General features: G+C 51.4%; 1 protein-coding gene across 1 annotated transcript in view; it reads right to left on the bottom strand.

Annotated features, from left to right (window-relative positions):
• Positions 1-25479, bottom strand: part of Ltbp2 (latent transforming growth factor beta binding protein 2) — an 85911-nt gene that overhangs the window by 6827 nt on the left and 53605 nt on the right. The window contains 18 exon segments of the mRNA XM_057782605.1: positions 106-237; positions 849-971; positions 1208-1333; positions 1433-1555; positions 2682-2807; positions 3340-3465; positions 3686-3808; positions 4786-4905; positions 8036-8155; positions 12315-12440; positions 13155-13283; positions 15124-15237; positions 15961-16000; positions 17155-17174; positions 17887-18102; positions 18364-18528; positions 21346-21468; positions 24181-24255. Coding sequence (XP_057638588.1) covers positions 106-237; positions 849-971; positions 1208-1333; positions 1433-1555; positions 2682-2807; positions 3340-3465; positions 3686-3808; positions 4786-4905; positions 8036-8155; positions 12315-12440; positions 13155-13283; positions 15124-15237; positions 15961-16000; positions 17155-17174; positions 17887-18102; positions 18364-18528; positions 21346-21468; positions 24181-24255 — 2127 coding nt within the window.

The following is a 25479-nucleotide window of genomic DNA, read 5'->3' as shown; positions in this document are numbered from 1 at the left end:
GTTTCTAGTTGGATGCATGGAAAACCAGATGTCCTCAGCCTTCCTCCTTCCTTTACCCTCCCCACCCCCACCCCTCACCCCACCCCACCGCCCGGTTCTACTCACCGATGCAGTCTCCGGTTGGGGCCATGTAGAAGCCAGGCTGGCAGCCCAGGACGCAGCGGTAGGAACCAGGGCTGTTCTCACACCTCCAGGCTCCACACACTGGCTCTTCCTCGTCCTCACACTCATCAATATCTGTCCCCAGAGCCATGAGACGGGGCAGATGTGTGGCTAGGTCACCATTCTGGCCCCACTTTGCTGACCTGACAAGCTCAGAGCCCACAGCTTCTGAGGTCCGCTTCAGATCAGCATGCTCAGCTCACCCCAGGAGATTAACTCGGGGGGGGGGGGATTCCCCTGACCCAGCAGGGCTGAGCATTTAGGAAGAGAACTAGACACCATTTGGGAAGCCTCCTCCCCTCTGATCCCCAACAGAACACTCTGCCATTTTCACCACAATGGAGTTCAGGGAGTTTTCTTCAATATTTATCTCCCTTATTCAATTTCAAGATCATCTGTAATCATCTGTCTTACCAAAAGACATTGAACATAGCAGGTGTTTAATATCTGCTTAATGTTTTTGGCTTTTAAAACTACTTTGTGTCCTCTGCAGGCACAAAGATTCTGTCTTTGTTAAGCCAGTCCTTGCATCATCAGAAGCTCAATAAATGCATTATCCTTTGGATCCCGTAGAAAATGCTGTATTTCCTGGGAAGCTATGTTCCTTGTTCCAGGGAGCTAAGGACCACAGAGGGACAGCGGTGGGCAGAAGTGAGGCAGGGTCCCATCCAATCCAGAGTCCTTACCCACGCACTCTCCGCTGTCTGGGGAGGGCTGGAAGCCGGTCTCACACAGACAGTTGAAGGAGCCCTCTGTGTTGACACAACGCCCTCCCAGACATGGGTCTGTGGCTGCGCACTCGTCAACATCTAGGAGAGAGACACCAGTCAGCAGATGCAAGCGTGGGTCTCTTTAGAGCTTGTTTGAGCCCCGAGCCGCTTCCTTTGGACCTCAAGAAGCCCATCGGAGTCCTTCCCATTTTCTCTTCCCCTGGTAGGCCGTGAGCAAACAATTCACTTCAGCAATGGTGTTCAGATAAGACTCTAGACACAGCCTCTAACTCCTATGCTGGTGGACCTTAGACACGACCACACTGATGTCTTACCCTGGCATCTGGTTCCCCCCTCAGCGCTGACAAAACCAGGTGCACAGAGGCAAAAAAAGGACCCCTGGCTGTTGAGGCACTTGCCGTGAGGAGCACAATGCTCCTCCTCAGAACACTCGTCCATGTCTGCAGAGGCAAGATGAGACGGGGGTGACTCCAGGGTGCCCTCACCTCTGCAGATCCTCACTGTCCCCAGCTCCCGATGGGGAGTCTTGGGGTGCTCACCTTCACACATGGTGCCATTGACCAGCTGGAAGCCCTGGGGACAGAGGCATTGGTAGGAACCTTCTGTGTTCTTGCACTGGCCTCCGAGGCAGCTGTTCTGGGGACCTTCACACTCATCCACATCTGTAGGGTCACACAGGGAGGAGGCAGCTGATGGTGGCACCTTCCAAGGACAGGTTCCAAGGGAAACATTGCTAGAGGCCCTATCACCTGCCTGAGGGGACAGAGCCTGCTGTTTATCTCCCTTCTCCCAGGTACCTGGGAGAAGCTAAGGAGAGAGCCACGGGGAGAAGGACAGCAGCAGATCTTCCCATTTGGCCCAGATCTGGCTGGGCTCCTTCATGCCCCGTAGTCCTGGCCTAGGGAAACCAAAGCCTCCCTCCTCTGTCTTGGCTGAGGAGCAATGGGCAAGAAACCAAGGAAACAGATGAAGAGAACCCGAGAAGGTAACAGAAACACCCTTCTGCTTGTTCGTGAATTTGGTTTGAGATAGGATCTCGTGTAGCTAGCTCTGGCCTTGCCTCTCACTGGCTAGATAGCCAAAGATGAGCTCCGACTCTCCTCCTAAGTCCTAGAACTATAAGCCTGGGTCATCACACCTGACCCGCCCTTCACCCACCCTACCCCTCTCTCCCTCTATAGCTTTTTTGGCCTTAGACTTTTTGTCTTCCTGACGAAGTTTCCCAAGTATTGGGATTATAGGCATTATTAACCCTATTACAAAGCACCAATGGCCACTCTAGAGCAGTGGTTCTCACCCTTCCTAATGCTGCAACCCTTTAATACAGTTCCCCACGGTGTGCTACCCCAACCTTAAAATTCTTTTCATTGCCACTTCATAACCATAATTTTGCTACTGTTACGAATCGTAATGTAAATATCTGTGTTTTCTGCCGTTCTTAGGTGACTCTTGTGAACAGGTCGTTTGACCCCCAATTTGAGCACCACTATTCTAGAGTCTTGTCATAACAGAGTCTCAAGAGTCTAGGCCAAGGCCCAAGAAACGCAATGTGTCTCTGTCTCTTGTCCCTCAGTGCTGCTGAGACCCCGCAGCCCGTGCACCAGTGCCTTCATGGCGGTGAGACCCGGGTGTCTAGCCACTTTCCTGACTGCTTTCGGGGAGCGGGTAGGAATACGAGTCCTCAGCCCGCATCCTAGGTTTAATGAGGAGCTCTTGTTCCTTTTCATAAAGGCTAGGTTGGTCTACTGTGTTCCGTCTGTACTTTCCTAGCGGGGGAGGGTCTCCTACCTTCACAGGTGTTGCCCAGGGCACTGGGCCGGTAGCCCTGCTCACAGTCACTGCAGGAGAAGGAGCCCACAGTGTTCGTGCAGACTCCTGCGGGGCAGACTCCAGGGAAGGCACATTCGTCCAGGTCTAGGCAGACAGACAACCATGGCCGTGGAACCAGGAGCGCAGTCCTACCACAGCTTCCCCTCACCACAACACCTCTTGCCTATCTCTGGGTTGGAAGAACACTCTGGACCTCTAGACAAGGGCAAACCCAGGCCATATTCTATAATACACCCCCCCACTTCCTTCCTAGAAAGCTCCATGGTAACCCCACCCCCAGCTTATCTCTTTTGAGACAAGGTGTCACAGAGCTCAGGCTGCCCACTGTGTAGCTAAGGCTGAACTCCTGATCCTTTTGTTTCCACCCCAAGGGCTGGGATCCTAGGCAGACACTATTGTACGTCGCTTTAGATTCCCTCCTGTCTCTGGGACCATTTGTCTCCTCTCTGAATTTGCAAGTTATAGCAATAGAAGCTCTCTTGGGGCTATGTCTCCCAGAGTTCTCTCTAACCTAACCTGGAGGATTAACCCCCGGTATCAGCCCGAGGCTGGAGGACAAACAGATGTTCTTTAAGAGGGAGGAAGGCCTATAATCTGTCCCTCTGTCTTGTGTTACCTTCACAGGCAGTGCCGGCTTCGTTCACCCAGTACCCACTCTGACAGACTGAACAGGTGTAAGAGCCTTCGGTGTTGAGGCAGAGGCCCGTGGGGCATGAGGCTCGGCTGACACACTCATCCACATCTGAAACAGGTCATTGAGTTCTGTATGGGATTCTGCAGAGCAGACACGCCAGAGACTCATAGGTGGGCAGGGAGGGTTAAAAGGTCAGGTTGTGGCAAGGGCAGGAGAGGCCTCAGGCCTGGAGGGCTAGTTCAGGGGTGGCTTCAGGGGCTGGCAGTCAGAGGGGAAGATGTTGCGGGTTCGATTTGTCTGTGGAAGAATTGGTGCTACATCTTTGTACCTTGGCAGCCCTTCTTGTCCTGGGTGACCTCATAGCCCGGCTCACAGGAGCATCTAAAGGAGCCTTCCACGTTGATACAACTCCCATGGGCACAGATCCCAGGGGTCAGGCACTCGTTCACATCTGTGGATAAAGTCCAAGGTGGGGCACTGCCTCCTCTCTTCCTTGCACTGTCTGCCGCTCTAGCAAGCCTAGATCATCTCAAGTATGAGTCCATGGAAGCAGCCTTCAGAGGGAATGCTGGCCAGCCTCGGGAAACTTCACAGCCCTGCCCCTTTATTTCGTCTAGGCAGAGCAGGGTCATACCCTCCTTAGTGCTCCTCAGCTCCCCATAGTCATACAGAACACTCTGCTTAGCCCTGGAAAATGAAGCCACCTAGAACGCTAGAAATAAGGCATCCAAGACCCTGATTCACTCCATCGTGAGTCTAGTCCTCATTAGTCTCTCACCTGCCACTAAAAAACCCCAATGTTTTACACCCAGCAAACAGTTTCAGTACATGGGTGGGCAGTGTGGAGAGAAGCCAGGCCATGCCTGGGTGGCTGTGGCTGTCCTGAGGGCCTGGGAACCGTCTGCCCTCTCATGAGCTTCAAAGCGTCTATTCAAAGCATGGCCCCTCCTGGCATCAGAGCCTTGGGCCTTGTTCCCTGCGGGGGCTGAGGGGAAAGAACACTCCTCTTCCCACTGACACGGAGCTGTTTGGGTACAAGAAGCACCACTGCTATTCAGTGTTCTTTTGTAGAACTTCAGTGTAAGAAAGCAGAGGGCCTGGTGGCTGGCTCTTGTCACCACTCAGCTTCTCACCCCGGTCCACAGAGGCCAACCACAGAAGCTTCTGGAACTTTGGGATAGAGCTTCAGAACGGATGTGGCTAAGGGCCAGCAGAGGGGCCCACCCTAGCTGATTCAGAGGGCAGAGTCCCATAATCGAAGCACACCCACGTTGTGCTCAGTGTTGTCTGAGAACCCAACCGGATGATGGGGGACAATGTCCTCTAGGCCACTGCTGTCTGCCCACCTCATCCCCTCCCTGTCTGTGAGCTCAACCAGCCATCTGAAGGCAAAACAGCCCTCTCAGTGCCTTGGTAACCAGCCCTTACCTACACAGCTCCCGCTTTGGCCTATGTAGCCCTCCTCACAGGCTACACATGTGTAGGAGCCAGGGGAGTTGACGCATCTTCCATCAGGGCAGCTACCAGGGAGACGGCATTCATCGATATCTAGAAAACAAGAGCCCCTCCCTTGGTCATCTCCGAGAACCACAACCCATGGGTATTTCATGTCTGCAAATCTTTGGCCCTGCCCTGTATGGCGAAATGGATGTCAATTTCCATATCTGAACACCAGGAAAAAATGAGTTTCCCTGTGTTCCCAATTCACCTCCCACACACAGTCCTAGAGCAAAGATAAACCAAAGGACTTAAAAATGGAAAGACGGCCCAGGTCGCTGCAGTGGGCTGTGGGTACTGTTAGCTGTAGGAAGTCAGAGAACTGCATGTTTTGGACTGGATCGTTTGGGACGGTCCCTCATATCACCCTTGGTGACATCAGGCAAGGTAGGAAGATTGCATTGGTCAAGAGGAAAGGACCCTGAGTCTGCCCTACCTGCCGTGTGTCGGGTGCATTTGCGGAAGGTGTGTGTAGCCCTGGATGTCGGGCATTTAGGAGATGTGAAACTCACTCATCTTCAAAAAGTACCTTACATCTTCATTTTTGGGTCACAGTATGTTTTTGTTTCTGGGTCCCTTGTGGTTGGGTGACATCAAAAGATTAGTGATAGCCAATGAGGTACGCATGGATATGACGTAGGTAACTTGGGAACCAAAGCATTTCATCACACGCAACCCTGGAGTGTCTTCTTCCTTTCCTGGTGACTGGGCACAGTCCAAACGTTGGCTATTCTTTCTGTCTAGTACCAGAGTAAGGAAGCCTGGGTCAGAGTTCTCAACTGATTCTTGATGGACACAAGACGCTGGTGAGATATAAGATTGACTGTGTGCTCTATAGCTGATTTGGAGGTTGGTTGTTAGTGAAGCAGAACCTAACGCGAGCTGCTATGCTCCGCCCAGATTTCTTCTTAGAGCAGAGCCCCGGGGAATAACAGTGCTGTTAACGTGTAAGAAGACTGTCAGGGAGGGAAAGAGAGAGGTCAGGAGACCAGAACAGCCCTTAGTCTCCCCATCCCCGGAGCCAGGGAAGCCTCTCCTGAATGGGGAGTGGCTAGAATTGCGCCATTAGATAAGCTTATAAAAGGAGGCCAAGGAAAATTCTGGATGGAGTGGACTCCATCCCCAGACAACCTGAGGCTATTCCATGGAACTCACAGTAGCTAAAGTGGGGCTTGTCACCAGGTAGAGATCCTTCTGCCTAGTCAAGGGTTTAAACTTTAACCTAAAGTTATGGAACGCCTTGGTAGATTCCAATATTCTGGTTTGTTTCGGGAACTAATTATCGCTGTATTCCCAGCCCACGGCTAACACACAGCTGGCATCCAACATGTATTTGCAGACCAGAAGAAGAAATAATGTGCCCAAAATAATACACATTATCCTCTTAGTGTAAGGCTGCTAAAGAGACCGCTAGAGGGATCCAAGGAAAGGTCGCACAGGACTAATCTGAGAGTCTGCCACCCATACTCTGGGAGGACACTGTGGCATCTTTCCAGGGACCAGTCTCTGTGTGGGGAACTGAGAGGGGACCCACCTGTGTTCCTGGTGAGAGTACGAAGTGGGAGTGATGGGCAGGAGCCAGAGTTCAGGGGACCTTGGGTGAGAGTGGGGGACAGCCAAGGTCCTGACAGTGTAAAGGAGAATTATACTCTCTGTCCCTGGGAACCCAGAGTCCTGGGTATGATGGAAATGTCATTGAGACTGTTGCATGGGCCACTATCCAAACCTCACAGTCTCTCACCAGAGACTTCGGGTTTCCATGGAGAGAGTAGTTCCTTCGTTGGAGACAGAAGAAAGGGAGAGGAAATTGCCTGGGCTCCCGGGGTGATGGGCAGGATCTGTGGTTACTGATGGAAACCCGGAGAAGCTTACAAACTACATCATTCTTTCAACAGCCCCAGAGTGTCTGCCCAGGGCCAAGAACTCAGCCTGACCTCCCAGATGAGGTATCTGTCTAGAAGCTTTCCTCCTGATGGGTCAGAGCCATCCAGAGTAGGACATGGGGGAGTTGGGACATGATAGAGAGGGGGCCTCACAGTGTGCTTGAGGTGGCTCTGCACATCTTGTGTATGGTAGCCGATTAGTCCTCTGAGAGGAGTGTGGCAATTTCCATTTCCAAACATGAAACATTAATACAACCCAGACCTGTCTGCTCTGGAGCTTGTGCCCTTAATGCAGACGGTTAGTATAAATTTGATCTTTTCAGTGTTCTGGCATTCCCTGGTTCATTTCCTCCTCCTCCTCCTCCTCCTCCTCCTCCTCCTCCTCCTCCTCCTCCTTCTCCTCTTCTTTTTTTGTAAGTCCTGAGGTTAAATGCATAGCACTGTGATGCCCAATGAGGCTCTCTTAGTGCGGCCAGCTGGCACTTAGCAGGGTACCTATCAGGAGCTGCCAGGCTGTCTTGTTTCTATTGATCTAATCAGGACAAGGGGATGGGTTCCAGCTTGGATCATGCCTAGGCCTGAGTTTTAGGTGGAGGGGCACTAAGAGGGGATCCCTGAGAGAAGGCGATGCCCTGGGGTGAAGACAGTTTGTTCTATACCTGTAGATGTTACCCCTCTGCTTAGATCTCCTGGGGCCTTGTTTTCCTGGCAGTGGACTGGGGAAAGGTCTCCCCTTCACAAGGTCCACGAGTTCACCTTTACTTCCAGGACTCTCTGGAACCAGGTAGGACAGATCAGACGTTATCCTGTCTTACTTGGTTCCAGATAGGTTAGTGGCAGGTCCAACCCTGTCTACAAGGAGACGGGTTAGCAATGTCCTAGCCCATCTTTTAGCTGCCTGTGGGGGAGGGGAGATCTATTTGTTAATTCATTTGTTCATCAACCAGCATTTGCTGGGTGCCTATGCACATGCTAACTAGAGACATGGTCCACCCTCTGGGAGTTTATATATTAACACACTTCAGTAAGAAGACTAAAAGTGCTGTAAACAGAGAGAACACATTTTCCAAGGTGATGGGGACAAAAGTGTGCAAAGATGTGCATTCCTGTGGTGTCACATAGATTTGTATTTCCCTGCTACTGGGGAAGACAGGATGCCGACGTACCACCCACAAGGCAGGAGGGCTCAGGGATTCCTAGACATGTCTCTGCCAGTGGGAACTGGCTTAGTGACAAGGGACTCGGTGGAGGACAGCTAGAAGGGGAGCTGGTGGTTTGTAGTGTGTGGGGCGTCAGGCCGGCCCATTATCCTTTCCTGACCATGACGTAACCCCGATCGCATTCACAGTGGTATGAGCCCTCAGTGTTGCTGCATCGCCCACCGCTGCACACCCCGGGCTGCTCACACTCATCTATATCTGCAAACACACAGGGTGGTCCCGAGTCAAAGCCATCCCTGGACGGGGGGTCCTGGGGCATCCTTCCCAGAGGCCGTGAACAAGGCTGCTAGCTAAGGGAGGATTGTTTGAAGGGATTCTTAGGTCAGCTCTGAGACTGTGGTCCCTTGAGTTCTTTTCTCCCAGGTGTAGCTACTTCTAGGGCCCATGGGAGCCCTTTTATCCTCCTGATGGAAGGCCTGATCTTGAGGTCAGGTATCAGTCTGTATAGTGTTCTCCCTGCCCCAGCGTTAGTACAGTAGACACGGAGTCTACCACTAGGATGCTCCTCAAGGATGGACCTTCTCAGAAGGACAGAGAGCACTGAGGGCAGCCGAGGGTCTGTAGGGTGCACCGACACCCCCCTCTGAGACTCTCCACTGCCAACAGAGGAGAAGAGGGAAGGATCTCATAGGCAGAGCAAAAGGCGGAAGTCTGATGGGAAAACCTGATTGACCCTAAAGCCCAAACTTGGTCAGGCCACTCCCCTGACTCAGTTCCCCAGCTCCTTGCTACCCCAGTCCTACTTGCAGTTTGGCTCCCAAACCCGGCCCCAGCTCTGCTGTATTTGCTCATCTGCCCGCCCTCGCTGTTATAATCCTAGCTATGGCAGATTCCCATGAGTTCAGTCTCCAAATCTCTGTTCACACGCATGCCTCTGCTGGGAGTGTCTCTCCTCTCCTGGTGACCAACAGATTCCTAGTCTCATCTCAGACAGTGGCTCAGTGTACCAGCTCTGCCCTGTGATCATTCCCTGAGTCCACCAGCAAACCCCTCCAGGCCTCATCTTTCCCCCCTTAGGGGAGTGCCTGGCTGGCAGTAAACATGGACGAACACTTGCTGGCCTCGATCAGGCATAAACCCAGCGTGCTTCTACCACAGGCATCCTTCCTATCATCCCGTTCACAGTGGAGCCTCCAGCAGAGCCGTCACACGCACCCCACTCACTCCCCATGGAGATCCTGGCCTTCAGTATAGGGCAGACCCAAGAACCTTCCTGGCAACAACTCTCCAGGGAATTGAGAAACAGCTGTCTGAACTCTCAGAAGCTCTACTGCCAATGCAAAAGGAAAGGGAAGGCTCTCGAAGACAGAGTGAACAGTGGAAACCTGGTGGAAAAAACTGGGTGAAGCCAGAACCACTCCGTAATAAACAGATGGTGCTGGGAAAACTGGTTACAGAGAAAAATGGAAATGAAAAAGGGGGGTTCCTAAGAGCCATGCAAAGGCGGACCCCAGTTGGAGAAAGCATCCTGGAAAGGGTAAATAAAGTGCACAATGTCTTTGTAACATAACAAAACCACCACGCATTAAAAATAATGCAAAAAGGGGCCAGTCATGCTCAGTGGGCAAGAGTTTGTCACCCAAGCCTGGCAACCTGAGTTCAACCCCAGGACCCACAGAAAGATGGAGGAGAGAACCAACTCCTCAAAGCCGTCCTCTGACCTCCACACACATAAAACAAATAAGATGTAGCAGAGTACACAAACTATACCCAAAAAGTTATGAGAAAAAGCGACAACCGCACTTGGAAAACAAGCAAAAGATGGGATCACAGATCCTGTTTACAGGCTGAGGAAAGCAGCTCACAAATGAGGAAATCCAAAGGCCAGAGTGCGGAGATGTACTTATTCCAAGGAAGGTTATATGCAAGCTCTTAGATAAATCCTTAATGTTGAAATAATTTACATTTATTTCTATTTAAATGATCATAAAACTTGTAATGGTTTAGAATGATTAACTTATACATACGAATCAATGCTAGATTAAAATAACGAAACACTGTTTTGTGAGACTGGCAAAATTTAGAAAGTAGATGCTAAATTGGATTAGGGCCTTCAAAGTGGCAGCCAAGCCCCAGTAGTGGAAGCTCTTCAGCTGACCTCAGGTTCCTCTGTTCCTACAGCTGGCAGAGACATCTAGACACCAGACTGGCACAGGACAGAGCCTCTTGTCTGGGTCAGTCCTTACAATACTAATCTCTGTAGCCATAACTTGCCTATGGCCAGCTCCCAGACTGGACCTTCAGAGAGAAAGGCCTCTCACCACAGTACCCACCCAGGCTGCTTGAAGCTTGGAAATCCCCTGTCCCCTGCCTTTCCCCTGGCTCTGCACACTGCCATCTGCGTCACTGCCTTCCTAACAGCCAGACGACAGAGCCATCTACCCTTAACAAACCCTCCTGGCAGCCACTGCCCATAGGACAATGGCCAAGAACTTCAGCTTGGCCCCGGAGTCACATCACGGATTGGCCTCAGCCCCGCCACTTCTGCTAACAAGCCCACACTCCAGTCACCCTGACTTCATCCTAATTCCCAGGGCATGCCAGGCCTGCCCACACGCTCGCCTGTGCAGAAACGGTTGGCTTTCGCTGGACTAGTGACCCTGTCCACTCCTGCTACTGCTCCTCGGGTACCTGGTACTGCGCATATAAAGGAGGGGCTCATAGAATGCAAACCATGCTTTGGAGACGGCGTGATTTTGAATCTATGTCCAGTGGCTGCTATAACAAGGTGCAGTGTCCGTGGGTGTTTCAGCTCACCTCTCAGGGCTTCCTCTGCTAAAGCATGAAGTGTGGAACTGAGGACTGCAAGGGTTGGAATGGCGGGCTTTATATATAAAGTGCTCAGGGTGGCTCAGGGTGGCTCTTGGTATACGTGCTCGTTAATGGGACCTGCTATTACTCTACCCCAGTTCAAGGACCCCCTCAGGGAAACCTTCCCAGATTCTCTGCTCTAGTCAGTCGCTTGCTCATCTAACTCGACAGCACCATTATTCCTGCTCAAGCATTTGGTAGTTTTCAGACCTTCAGCCCAGGGCCTGGTACCTGGCCTCTCAGAGCTGGAGTCCTTGCTGAGCACTGACCTGGCTCCCTCATGCCCCTATTATGCAGGGCTTCTCTGCCTCTCTTCCTAACATAATGAAGTGAGAGGATTTGGATGGCTTTGGATTCTGAGGGCCAGATCCTTGGAACCAGACGCCGAGGAGACTCTGCCAATGGAAGGATTCATTGCTCCAGGGCCACGCCGGGGAACAAGTGATCACAGCCAAGCCCCTGACTAGTGCCAGAGATGTGAGCCCCCAGAACAGGTAGGGCCGTTCTCAAGGTGCAAGTTTCCCAATTACTTCTGGGTCTCCAGGCACTGTGTGGAAGAGACTTACTTATTTCTTTGTGAACTTATTCATTTAAAAAATGTACAGGAGCGTTCTATGTTATAAAAGGGTTTGCACGGGGTGCTGGCTTGTTTTACGTCAACCTGACATAAGCTAGAGTCATCAGAGAGGAGGGAGCCGTAGTTGAGAAAATGCCTCCCTAAGATCAGACTATAGGCAAGCTTGTAAAGGCATTTTCTTAACTGATTGATGTAGGAGCACACAGCCCATCGTGGCTGGGGCTGCCCTGGACTGGTGGTTCTGGGTTCTCTAAGAAAGGTAGCTGTGCAAGCCCTGAGAAAGCCAGTGAGAAACCCTCCTTGGCCTTCGCATTATCTCCTGCTTCCGGGTACCTGCCCTGTGTGAGTTCCTGCCTTGGCTTCCCTCAATGGATTGTGATTCAGGTTATGGAAACCAAATAAACATTTCCCTCCCCAAGATGCTTTTGGTCATGGTGTCACAGCAATGGTAACCATAACTAAGCCATACAGGAAGCCTGCTTACCAAGAGTTGCCTAACTGTGGCCAGGCCTTCTTGGAAGACGGTCAAAGCCTGCAGCTATCCCCTCTGCTGGGGACCAGAACTCCTCTCCCAAATGTACAAATGTCCCCTGGTCTGCTGAGAGTCCACGCTCCTATCCTCATGGGTCACCCTCACTCCCCAAAAGGAAAGTCTCCTTGTCACTTGAGTCCTGGCTTTTGGTCCCCATCACCAGCCAAGTCTCTGATTTCCTCTTGGCTTGAACCACACAATTCCTTGAGGTCTTTGCAAACATTGCCATTTTCTGGGTTCCTCTTCTCCCCTGTGATCCCAGCATAAGCTCAGCTTCCTCTCAGATGAAGGTCAGAGTGCTGTCTCCTTTCCCACGGCTCTGGTACTCCCCAGTGGTAAAAACTCTGCATGCCTGCCTCTTCTTCCACCCCCACTGCAGGGCCTAGCCACAAGGTGTTCTGCTGTGCCATCCCAGGCCTATGGCGGGTCCGACTTACCTTGGCACTCCTGTGTGTCTCCCAGGGTGGCTAGTGAGTAGCCGGGATAGCAGAGGCAGGAGAAGGAGCCCACACTGTTGACACAGCGCCCTCTTCCCACACAGGGGTTCCTCAAACACTCGTCATCTAACGAGAAGGAGGCAGGGAAGAAGGTCATGGAGGCCAGTGTGCCTTTCTCTGGGCATCTGCCAGCAACTTGCCCACACTAGAGGATGGTGCTATGTGACATGGAAGGGGTGAGGAAGCAGAGGAGGCAGAGGCGGAGATGAAAGTCTCCAAGGACAAAGCCACAGGTCAGCCTGCTGGGGCCTCTTAGGCCCTAGGAATCCTTGGGTGATGGTCAGTGCCTCCTCCCTGCCCATTGTCCCCATCCTTCAGTGACCCCACAATCATTTCCTTTCTCCTTCAAGCCCACAGTGAATGTTTCTCCTTCACGCAAAGTACTGGTCAGGGGGAATGGTGCATCTGATGATCTTTCTTGGCTTCAAACATGTCTCCAAGGGGCAGCCCTAATGAGGCCTTGATCTGCTTCAAACATGTCCCCAAGGGACAGCCCTGGTGAGGCCTTATCTGCTCTGTAAGCAGAAACATGGCCACTTTGAGGCGGGGGAATGCTAGTTCTGGCTTGGGACCCTTTCTCCTTGAGTCTGGTGGCCCTCACAGTCTGGTCATAGCCTGACTTAAGGTCTAGTTAGATGTGTCTGCAGGAACTGCTCTCCTAAGCTCATCAATCATGGCACCTTACTTAGATCTTACACAGCCTGACTTCTTGACTCAGACCCCACACCCTATTCCTATTTGCCCCCACCACTCAGCAGCCACAGAACACCCTGTAAATACCGGTGCAGTAGGCCTGGCTGGGGTGGAGCCGGTAGCCAGGGTTGCAGAGACATCTGTATCCATCTGGAAGGGTCACGCAGGTTCCAGGGCCACAGATGTTGGAGGCCCCAGCGAAACATGGATCAAAGCCTGCAGAGATGGGGCAAGCAGAGATAACGGCTGAGTGAGGGACTCGAACGGGGTGGGGAGACAGCAGGGGCAGGTCCAGGGGTCTCAGAAGACTGCTGGAAGTCTACCTACCTTTAGCACACCCTCTCACGCCACTGTATAGCACGGTCTCAGAAGACCAATGGGACCTGTGCCTGGGCTCTGAGTCACTTGACAGAGACCTAATGGCTTCTAGTAACCCATATTCCCTACAAATGACTCTCACCCTCATCCTAAATGTGGGCATAGCTCTTACCCAAAGAGCCAGTGCTAGTCACCCCCAGAAACTCTTACATATCTTCGCATAGACTGACAGGTCTAGTGAATAGGTTACAGAGACTGAAGAAACTAGCTTATTTTTTCTTGTATCTCTAATATTAGAAAAGTACCTGACACTTATGATGAATGAATGAATGAATGAATGAATGATGAACCAATAAACAATAGAGGAGCACTGCTTTCACCTGTGCCCACCCTGTTGCCTTATCCTATATCCCACATACCTAGGGGTCCCTTCCCTGCTCCACCACTCTGACAGAAGCCAGAAGCCCCACCAGAGTGGGTAAGAAGGGGTCCAAGTTGGAACACAGAGAGGCTTCATGGCATTGCTAATGTGCCCTGAACTGAATGCCTACAGTGGCCTATGGAGCAAGGTCATCTTTTCTCTAGCTTGGTTCCAAGTCTGTATTAGCAGTCCCCAGCCAGAATCTAAATGTCCACTCAGAAGGTGAGGTTGGAAGACAGCAGGGCAGCAGCTGGATTGAAACTGCTGCTGGTGGCTCTGCCACCCGCATGGTTGAGGGCCACCACTGGGCCCAGCCTGGCTTCTCTGCACCATGGTCTTTTCTCCAGGAATATTTCAGTTGTCAGTCTCAGTACTCCCCAGTGGAGCCCCACACACTCAGCCCTTCCTGCCTCCTTAGAAGGAGATGCTTCCTGGAGTCCCGGGAGACTTCCTCTGAATCCTGGGAGAGGTCCGCTGAAAATGCTCAGGAAAGCCAAGCCCCATCCCACCTGCGACTTTCTCTGCACCAGGCTGCAGGCATTCTTTTAACGCAGGAAATCCAGAACTCAGAACTAGAGCCACCCTCAGCTCCTACTCAAGGTGACCCCCTAGCTAAGAGCAAAGCTACAAGAGGGCACACGTGTGCAGAGAACACAGGCGACACTGCTACAATGGTAACCTTGTAACTTCTACACAACACTACTACAATGGTAACCTTGTAACTTCTACACAACACTACTACAATGGTAACCTTGCTTCTCTTGAATGAAGTCCCCAGACAAAGAGCCTTTGTGAAAGGCACATTCCACAGCCAGGTGGGCTTTCCAGGGACCTCCCTCATACCACCCCTCATCACTATGGTAGACCATAGGGAGCCAGTTCTGGACACTTTCTGTGCAATATAATTCTGTCCCTTCTCCAAAACCTTCCATGGGCAGGTGACAGCCACTGCCAGGGCCCTCACTGACTCAGCCCCCTCTCACCTTGCCTCCTACTCTATGAGTTTCTATTCTTCAAGAGGCCCCCACCCCCATGCTCCAGGAAGATCCATGGCTTCCCTGAAGCCCTCTGAGTAGGACCATCCCTCCAAAGAGTGTTAGTGCCCAGGCACGGCTCCTGCCTTTTCTAGGTAGGCTTTGTGACCTTTGGAGGATCAGACCTGGACCACAGCAAGATCAGAGTTGCTGGAGAGTATTCATGTGATTGAAGAAGCAAGAGAGAGAAGCTCCATTCACAGCCTTGCCCTGGAGTTTGCTTTTGGGCAACCACATCTCCCAGAGGTGGGGGTAAAGAGCCTCCAAGAACTTCTGCAGCTACCTGGGGGACTCTGTGTCGCCAGGACATTACTGGAGGGAATCACTTTCTCTTCCTCTGGGCTTTCTGGAATGCCCTGGCCAGGCAATGGTGGTGTCGGTCTTCCGGTGGCGTCCCCTGGAGAGGACAGAGGGGAGGAAGTAGGGTCCTTGGGCTGGCAGTGGCCCTTCTGTGTTCTCTGATGTTCAGAATCCTAAGAACCAAAAATAGCTCCCTAGGGCTCCCACCATCTTTTAGCATATCTGGTCTCCTCCCCTTGTAGTAAAACCAGGGACTATAGAAATGGCTACTTGTCTAAGGCCTGCCAGCTTGCTGGAGGAAGAACTGCTGCCCCCATACCCAGTTTAACATTCTGCTTTCACTTGTAATGCATCTTGCAGCTCACAAAATGGTGCTGCAAGCACAAGCACCCAGTTGCCATGGGAAGCAGCAGGTGTCATGTCCACATCACAGCAGGGAAATCTCAACATCCTTGACTCTGAGCCCAGCTCTGGGGAGAGGTCAGCTCAGGATCAGGAGGTAAGATAAGCCACTGGAGGAGAGGGTTCTGGAGCTCCATCAAGCTGCTCCTTCAGCTAGTACCTCCTCTTTGACCTGATTGTCTTATGTGTTGAGTGGCGTCATGAGATTAAGAGTTCAGTAGGTAGGGAAATATTTGCAAAGCATCATGGGATCACTTGCTAACTGGACAGCCCCTGAGGGACTCAGTGTTCCCGGAAAGGGTGCTCACACGCCGTATCACACGCTACCTCTGATTGGAACCCACGGGCCAGTTCACAGGTACTCATTCCATTACTAAAATTAGGTTTCTTCTGGGAGCTTCTAGGAGGAGGAACTCACCTGGTACCCAGGCAGGTAGGTGGGGAACACTGGTTGTGATCTGCACAGAAATGAAGGTTATTTGGGGGGGGGGCTCATCTGTTACTCCTAGGATACGTTTCTTTCTGCTCTTACCCCAGCTCCTTTTTGTCCAGCTCTCTCTGGTAGTGAGTTTTTACTGCTGGCATGTATTCTCTAGGTGTTTTCTATCCTTAACTGACCAGCTTCACTTCCTTCTAAATTGTAGCAGTTAAATGCGTGCCCACTACCAACTCAGTGTTGGATGCACAGCAGAATATTAGCACTTATCAAAGCTGCGATCTTCATGTCATAGATGACGTAACAGAAATTAATTAGACCATCCAGGGCCACAAGGCCAGTGTGGCAAAGCCAGGAGTCACAGCCATACTCGGTGTCCCTCACCACAGTTATGGACAGAGACAGCTGGGGACAGGGAAGCAAAGAAGACCAGCAGAGGACAGAAAGGCACTGGGGCATTGCCGGGACTATGAGAACATGGAGGGAAAGTTTTGGCCTGAGAGGACAGAACGTGGTTGTTTTGTTTTTAGACAGGGTCTCTCTGTGTAGCCTGGATGTCCTGGAATTCTACCTATAGCCCAGGCTGGCCTCTGCCTCCCAAGTGCTGGGGTTAAAAGTGTGCACCACCCTGCCTGGCTTCACATGGTTCTTAAGCAGGAAATCAAGGCTGCTGGAGAAGCAGTACATGGAGACAGGTTAGCTCATCACCATCAGGAGATGAGCAGGAACCAGCAGACTGGTCAAGGCCTGGAGGAGGATAAAGCAGATTCACTCCTATGGAGGAGATGCTTAGAGATGCTAAGTCCTGGCTGCACAGGGGGACCTGGGCCCAGGGAAGGAGGGCAGATGCTCTCTCCTCAGTGAAATTGCTGGAGGTGTTCTTAGCCATGCTTCTGCTTTCCCATGAGCTCCTCACAGAGGGTATGTGTTAAACAAGCTCAGAAAACATGCCAGATTCAGGACCAGCTCTAGGCTTCATGCACAGCCACCAAGCTTGAATGGCAGCCAGGACTAAGTACACAGACACATGGTTCCTTGACTCCACTTTGTGATTTCTCCAAGTAAAATCCGGCATATGCTCCATCCTTTTTTCCTGCTCTCCTGAGACTATGCCTGGGGTCTATGTCATTCTGCGTCTCACCCTAATCAGGCTCCCTGGCAGGAAGCCTCACTCACCTGAATAGCCTGGGAGTCACCTGGGGAAGGAAGATGACATCATAAGCTCCAGGAGGGGAGGCAGTGACCTTCTGCTCTTCGCTCCCAGCCTGGCTGCCTCACTGTCTACACTCCCCCCTGCATTCCCAGCAAGATGAGCAACACACAGAATGCAACTCTTTTTAGTCACCTCAGCCTGTCAGCTCCCTTTGGGGACCCACCACCCCAGAAATCCAAGGCTCTAACAGAGCATACAGGTAGCCCAGTTCACCTGTCAGCTGGAGAAAGTACCCTGCATTCCTACCAAGTATCCAGGGACAGAAGTTCCCATCAGCCAGCCTCATTAGACCTATAACAGATCTCTCTCCTGTGGCCCTGATCAAATGAGTTACTCTCCATCCTCCCTGCTCTGGCCGTGGACTAAGGGAGGACTTCCAGGAAGGAAATGCATTGCCCGCATCTATGGCCACTGAGTTCTTTCCTCGCTTCTCTGTCCCAGATTCTTGGAGTAATTCTGGCAACCTCCTAGTTTACTTGATCCTAAGAGCTCCCGGCCTCCTAGACTGGGTGACTTGGGCCTGACCGGGCTGTTTTCCAGAGCACCAGCTGGAGAACTCAAGCATAAGCTCTTCCTGGCCCACACGTCCTGAGCCCCAGGAAACGGTGCTGCAGTTACCGTCCTAAACCTAAGACCTGGGCAGGGAACATTATGGAAAAGGGGGGGTCCTTAGGTGTCTCCCCCAGCTCAGATACCTTTGTCAGGGACGGTTTCAGCCTCAATCCAGGTGTCGGTGACTGCCCGGAGTGGTTGCCTCTCGGCTGCCCCAGGCAGAGGTCCACTGACCCTCTGGATCTGTTCCCTGAAGGGGCTAGCCAGTTCCTCCTCCTCCGCTTTCCTCATGGACAGGCGGATGTCTGAGCTCGAGTAGGTGTAACCATGGCCGGCAGGGCAGATCTCCCTGAAGGCCTCTAAAAAAATGACAGAGGATGAACGGAGGAGCCATGCCACTTCTGCCTTGTTCCCCACCTTCCTTCCCTCTAGGGGACGAGACGATTGTGGCTGCAAGCGGAGTCCCAGGTCTGGAACATGGAAGTGTAGACTGAGCCTTCTGGCTTGAAGTGAGGGGCGGCGGGGCGGGGAGGGGGGGGTTGTCTATCCAAGCTGGGGAAGTAGCCATTGGCTTTGGGCAAGTATCCTGATGGCCAGAGCTGGGGTGAGGATGGGGTTACCTGTGCCAGGCAAGGGGCACTTTTCACACTTGCTGCCCCAGGCTTTGCCCACGCGACTGCAGCAGCAGATCTGCTTGGTGATCCGGTGTATCAAAGGCAGGGTGCAGGTGCCAGCTCCCAGCGACCGGTAGCATAGTCCCTGTTGCATGGAGACAGCCTTGTCCGCTGCAACAGACAGAGCATGTGGGACCGGGCAGGGAGCCCGTGGGAGGAGAAAGCATGGAAGGCAGCGGACAGAGATGGGGTCAGTCATTGGCACCGAGACTAGCCCGGCTCATGTACCATTCTGGAAGTTCGGATGCTCATGAGAGCTTTGGGAGGAATGCCCCCGCATTTCCTCACAGTGTCCACCTGATGAGGCCCTGCCACCCTCATGTGAGGGCAGGACCTGGGAATACAGGTGTTGCCTCCACCTGTTGCCCTTGAGTGTTTCCTAAAGGCTCCATGTGCACTTCAGGATGAGCAGGGAGCAGTGTGCCCTGAGGGCCACAGAAAACCTCTCTGGGAAGATGAGATGAGAACTGGAGGATTGTCAGAGAGCTTAGAGGACAGGGATCTTGTCTGGGTCATCCTTGTCACTCAGGGCCATCCACGTGTCTGGGGTATATGTTGAATCGATCATGGATGGCTCACTTAACTAAACAACCAGGACTGAATCCAGGTGTGTAGCTCAGTGGTGGAGCCCTTGCCGAGCACAGCTAAGCCCTACACATGCACACATAAACACAAGACAAAAATAATTTAAAAAACCACTGAAACCATAAATCCTTTGGAGCTAAAAGCAAGTGAATATCAAAAAAGAGTCTCTTGCTTATTCTCTCAGTAGGAAAATGTATGACCAACAGGTTGGAAAGAGACTTAACTCTTTAGAGGACAGACCAGACTGTCAGAGGACAGAGAGGTGACAAGAGCAACAGCCACAGTTGAGAATTAAAGATTCTGAGGAGCCCTGGTCAGTTCGAATAACTGCTACCTGCTGGGCTACACACAACGCCCTGGGCCGCAGCTTCTTTATGTGTGGAGTAATGATGCCAAGGGCTGCGGGCACTCGGGCTGATCTGGCATGTATGCCAATGCCTCAGAGTTGTGGCCCACCCCTTTGGGCCACTTCCTGATTGTAAGACTGAAGTTCATATCGCTGGTCACAGTGATTGGGACAGGGAGAGGCACTTGAGAAAGTAAGCCCCCTACTGCTCAGCTTGGCGACTTTTCTTGGATTATTAGAAAACAGGTGACCATGTCCAGACTGAGAGCCTAGGGTATGTGGAAGCTAATGTGGGATGTCTTTCTGTATGCTGTGAATACATCTTTTTCTTTTTTCATTTTGTTTTTTTGAGACAGGGTTTGTCTGTGTAGCTTTGGAGCCTGCCCTGGTACTAGTTCTGTAGACCAGGCTGGCCTTGAACTCACAGAGATCAGCCTGCATCTGCCTCCCGAGTGCTGGGATTAAAGGCATGCACCACCACTGCCTGTCCTGTGAATATTTTTTATTACCATTGGTTAGTAAAGAAGCTGACTTGGCCAATACCCAGGTAGAATAGAGCCAGGCAGGAAATCCAAACAGAGATACAGGGAGAAAAAGGACAGAGTAGGGGAAAGGCCAGCCGTTGCCTGAGAAGCAAGATGTTAGGTAACAAGCCATGAGACTCATGGTGAAATACAGAATAATAGAAATGGGTTAATTTAAGTTGTAAGAGCTAGATAATAATAAGCCTAAGCTAATAGGTCAAGCAGTATGTAATTACTATTAAGCCTCAAAATGGTTATTTGGGAACCAGTGGGCAAACCTCCAGTTACAGAGGCCACCTCTGAAGGAGCTGGGAAACCAAGCTGGGAAACAGCAAGACAAAACTCCTGGGCATTGTGGAGAGCTGAATCCAACCAACAAGGTCACATTTACCCCCTCTCACTTCCTACTTGTGCTTAAAGCGGTGGGAGTTGGGTTTCTGTGACTCCTGACTGAAGAAGCCTTCTTCACAGGGTCACAGAGATGAAACACAGCAAGGCACACATGCGCACCCTCACAAAGCTCAGATACCACATGCATATCCATCAGCTCCTGAGCCCTACATCCTCAGGGGCAATCTCTGCCTTCGGTGGTCGCTTCCCTTGGGTTACTGTGGGGACACGCATATTCATCCCTTTGCATCCCAAGGGATATAAGGAAGCCGGATCAGCCTCCAGAGATGGCTTTATGCCCTAGTCAGGTGGCAGGAAGTCACCAGCTTGCCTTCTCCAATGGGGGTAGGGGAACATAGTGAATCCTTGGAGGAAGCTGGCGGGAGGAGCCTTGGGGAGGGAGAGAAAACAAAGACAGCGGGGCCCCTGCTTCTCCATATTGTTGTATTGGGGTGTCTTCCTGGCATTCAGACATGTTGAGTGCTAAGCACCTGATAAAGAAAGCTTTGTTTTGTTTTGTTTTGCTTGTTGTTGGTGTTGTTTTGAGACAGGGTTTTGCTATGGGACCTTGGCTAGCCTGGATATCACTTCATAGACCAGGTTGACCTCTGCCTCCAGAATTCTGGGGTTAAGGCGTGCACCACCATGCCCAGCTTGATAAAACTTTAAGGGACCTGGAAAAGGAAAGACTATAAGGTCCTTGGGGCCTTGATTAGCTATTATTGCACCACAAGCTGACTGACCAGTTCTCCCATCCTGGTTCTCTTCCTCTCTGGACTCTCACTGTCTCCTGTCCCTAGAGATGTCAGGTCCAGCCATCCTTTCTACAGGCCACTACCTCTGGGTGGCAGCAGAGTTTTGTTTCTCCCATGGCCTTCCCAGACCCCATAGCGGGCACTTTGCTGCCAGCCAGAGAGCCCTGTGAGCTAGAGGTGGCCTTTAGGGGCGGTTTTTATTGTGCTCTGCTCAGGCCTTCCTTCCCAAGAAAAGCCCCATATGAGCTCTGGGCACGAGGCCATGAGGTCTTGGTCTGGACTGTTCCCCTGGAGGGCATCTCTCGCCCTCGGCCCCACCATCACTCACATACACAGCGGCTCCTCGATGGGTCCAACATGAGGCCAGGCCTGCAGGTGCACAGGTAGCTGCCCCTGGTGTTCACGCATTCCGAGTCCTTGCACAGCCCCAAGGTCAGGCACTCATTGATATCTGCAGGGGTGGAGGAATGCCGGAATACCCATTCAGCCGAAGCCAGGGGGCTGGGAGGGAGCTGCCATCCCCACAGACAGGGTGGGATCTCTCTGTGGGCCTTGGTCTTCTCACTTGCCAAACATAAATCCTAATAGTAACCACCCGACCACGCTGATAGAATAATTCAATAGGAAAATTGTAAACTGCTTCACTAACTGGTACACAGTAGCCACCTTAGTTGGAAAGCTAACATTTGTGGAATGACTATGTACGCTTCAGACTCTTTTGATCTTTGAATATGACACCTCCATTTAACCTTATAGACCATTTTGTCTGGTTCTTATGTCCTTGTTTTATAGGTGAAGAAAAGCTCCAGGACTAACTTGCCCAGAGTGACTCAACTCTTGGTGACTCTGGCAAGTGGCACGGGGATTGAGGAAACAGGTAGACAATACTGTCTGGACTGGAGGGTGCCTGACGGGCAAACAAGCCCCTTCTAGTTAGCTCTCTTCAAGAGCTCCTGAGCAGTTCTGCAGCGTAGGTCTCTAAGAAGCTGGAAGCAGGAGGCTGTGGGGGACAGTGCTGAGGGGCTGGTGAAGAAGGGGCAGGGGTCAGCAGGAGGGTAGGAAAGTATTTGTCTGGTAACCCCTGCCCCAAAAAGGCTACATGAACCCCGAGCCCATCAGAGGCTCTTATTCACCCTCAGGTAAGAAAGGACAATAGCTTAGTCCTGGTGTCTAAACTTCTGTTGCTGTAAAATGGGAACTCAGACCCTCATAGTCTGAGCTCCAAATTGGGGGCATCTTGGTGACGGTTCCTCTGTTGGTGACCGTAATTGCCACTTGATGCTGAATGGGAAGCACCTGTGAAGAGCTTCCGGAGCAGGATGTAATTTAGGTAGCTCAGTACCGTCAGAACTACCTGCTCAACCTCAGGCCTTGAGGAAATTGGCACAGATGAGGCTGCAAAAGATGGCCACCGAGAGAACATCCTTCATAGGATGCCCCACGGCAGCAGTGGCACTAAGTGATGACCCTGAGAGCTGGGAAGGAAGCTGACCCATATCCCTTCAGACTGGGACCAGTCACATCTAAATGCAAGCCTGATTTGCCTCCCTGTGCTTCAAAAGCTTCAGGGCTCCTCCTCCTTCAGGGAGTATCCAAGGCCCTCCCAAAGCCCGTGGTGAGCAGGTCATTCTCAAGAGACACTGTCACCTCCTGTGTGCATAATAGGCTGTTTGCCCAGTGTCCCTCAGATGCTTCAGCCAGCCCAAACTATCCCTTGGCTTCTCTTTCTGCTTACGGGATCTGCAGCTGGGAGATTTATGTTCACTGGCCTAGTATTACCTCTTCCAGGAAGCCTTCCTTGGTTTTCCCAGCCTGGATTGGGTTCTACCAGGGGATCCCATGCGATCCATCAAAAACCTGCTCTGGTTGTACTTAGCTAGGCGTGTTTAACTAGGTGTGTTTAACTAGGCGTGTTTAACTAGGTGTGTTTAACTAGGTGTGTTTAACCAGGCGTCTGCGTTCTCCTGGTCATGGAGTGGGTCTTCCCCATCGCTGTGTACCTAGCAACTGGCACAGACTGGATGTGGCACCTACCCTGGCCCCATCCTCTTGTTCTCCATTACTTCAGAGACAGAGAGATGGTGCACGGGGGTGAAGAAGTAGGGGCAGGGCACTCTGGGACTGGAGCTTGGGAACCTTCCCAGAAGCTTTGCAAACGACAGGCAGGGAGGGAACTCACTGAAATTCTAAGAATAAAAGGCGAAAATAATTCTCCTCACGCCCACAAAGACTCTGGGTCCACTGTACCCTCGGTTTTAATCCTGGGTTAGGCAGGGCTAGCAGTCTGCACTTGGGTTGGACCAAGCACCTTTTCTCATCCTTGAGTCAAAATTCCCTTCTGTGGCCTGGTACCCCACAGGTGGACAGCCACTAAGGCTTCTGCAGGTCCCTCTCTCGGGGAGAAAACTTCTGAGAGGGGCCTTAGGGGCATTCGCAACAATATTACCTCCAAACCAAGCTGTTTGTTTTACCTCAAGCCCTATCGCTGGAAGTCCTCTGAAGGGAAGTGGCCCCAATTCCCACTGACCCTGCCAGTCCTAGAGACACTCACCACAGGAGGTCAGTGGTCAATACAGCTCCAAAATCAACAGAGTCTTCACTCAGGGCCTCCCTCTATCCCAGTCTCTGGTCCCTCTGTGGGCTCTAATGCAGACCATCCCTGCCTCAGTTGGCCCATAGATACATCCGTGAGGCCATCAAGATGGGGGCAGGAATAGGCTTCATGGTCCACCTAGCCCTGCCGCCTGTGCCTCCCTACCACCCCAGTCCCTGGCTATAGGCTGAGGCAGCTGGGAAGGAGGCCCAACCACCTAGCTGTGCTCTGACGGGAGGAGCCTACAGAGGTCCCACCAATTCATTGTGGTTTCCTGGTGGTGGAAATGTCCTGGGAAACTGAGAGGGTATGTGTAGGGTTTCCGGCTAGGGGTCAAACAGAAGTGGGTAAGGATGGGTGACCCCAGCACCCTGGATCTCTCAGCACCCTCAAGTAAGACCTAATGGTCTGAGATCCCCAGGACCAGTTGCTTCCACAGTTCCCTGACCAGTAGAGGCTTCCTAGGTAGTGACAGGTTCTCATCCTTCCTGGGGTGCATATCGCCCCACCATTAGCAGGCAGAATCGCACCCCCACCCTCCCACCTCACCCAGCTCTGGGGTCATCTTACCTTGGCAGTGGCTGAGGTTCAGTCTCTTGTACCCCTGGGGACACTCCAGCTGACCATTTTCTATCACTGGGGAGGCTGAGGAATGAAGATAGACAGGTCTCATGGGAGGGCCTTGGAACTCGTCTACCCAGTGGTCACAGTCTGGATGATCCAGGGTCTCTCCAAGCATCTCCCTGGGCAGCTGTTCCACTTTGTTTTCACCAAGATCCTCCTGGCCCATCTTGATTTTTTTTTTTTTTGAAGACAATATTGAGTGAAATGTACCAGGCACACAAAGACAAACCCAGCCTGATTACATTATTAATGTGGAATCTGAAAAACACAAACCTACAGACTCAAAGAGGGAAATGACAGGTATTGGGAGCTGGGGGGCAGTGGGGGAAAACCACGGAAGTGGTTTGGGAGCTGGGAGTCTAAGGGTGTGAATTTCAAGACAGGTAAGATGATTCAGCAGGTAAAAGTGCTCGCTGCCAAGTCTGACAACCTGAGTTCAAGTCCCGGAACCCACAGGTTGGCCCAAGAGAAGCAACTCCCACAGTGGCCCTCTGACTTCCACATCTGCATGCCGTGGCAGGAACACACCACACAGACACATCATGCATGAGTATGAATGCATACAAAACAAACAAATAAAGGAATTAGAGTTATGATTTCAGAAGGGAGAAATACTGTCTAACTAATAACAAGGTATTTACACACTTGAGGATCACTAGGAGATTTTAAGCAGTCTCACCCTTCCCCCAAATAAACAAAAAAACAATTGAGTCTATTAGCACATATATCAATGCAAAGCAATGCACATATTTTGTGTCTGTGCATATGTATGTGGGGCATATGTACATGTTCATGTGGGTGTGATGCATGGCGGTGAATGTCCGTGTAGGCACATGCACAGGACGGAAGTCAATGTTGACTGTCTTCTTTGATTGCTTTCCACCTTATTTTTTTGAGGCTATCTAATGTACAATGTATTCTCATTTCAAAATATCATATTGTATACAGTATATACATATATATTTCAGTAAGAAAATATTTTTAGAAACTGAAGGGATGCTTTATACCCATAATCCCAACACCCAGGAGACTGAAGTTCAAGTTCTAAGCCAGCCTGAGACAGAGCACAAGACCCCATCTCACATAACAAAAAAATAATTTGTTTTTTTAAATACTAAAAAAAATCTTGTCCGAGTTTATACCACATATATAGCTACAATATTATATGCAGAATACACTCTACCACATTCACATTTTGCAATATAAGGTATGGTCAAACATGCTTTTTTGTGTTATTAACTTTTT

The sequence above is a fragment of the Chionomys nivalis genome, chromosome 10 (assembly GCF_950005125.1).
Source record: "Chionomys nivalis chromosome 10, mChiNiv1.1, whole genome shotgun sequence".
NCBI classification, from domain to species: Eukaryota; Metazoa; Chordata; class Mammalia; order Rodentia; family Cricetidae; genus Chionomys; species Chionomys nivalis.
Note: the sequence above shows the minus strand (reverse complement) of the source record. Positions and strands in the feature narration are given on the sequence as shown.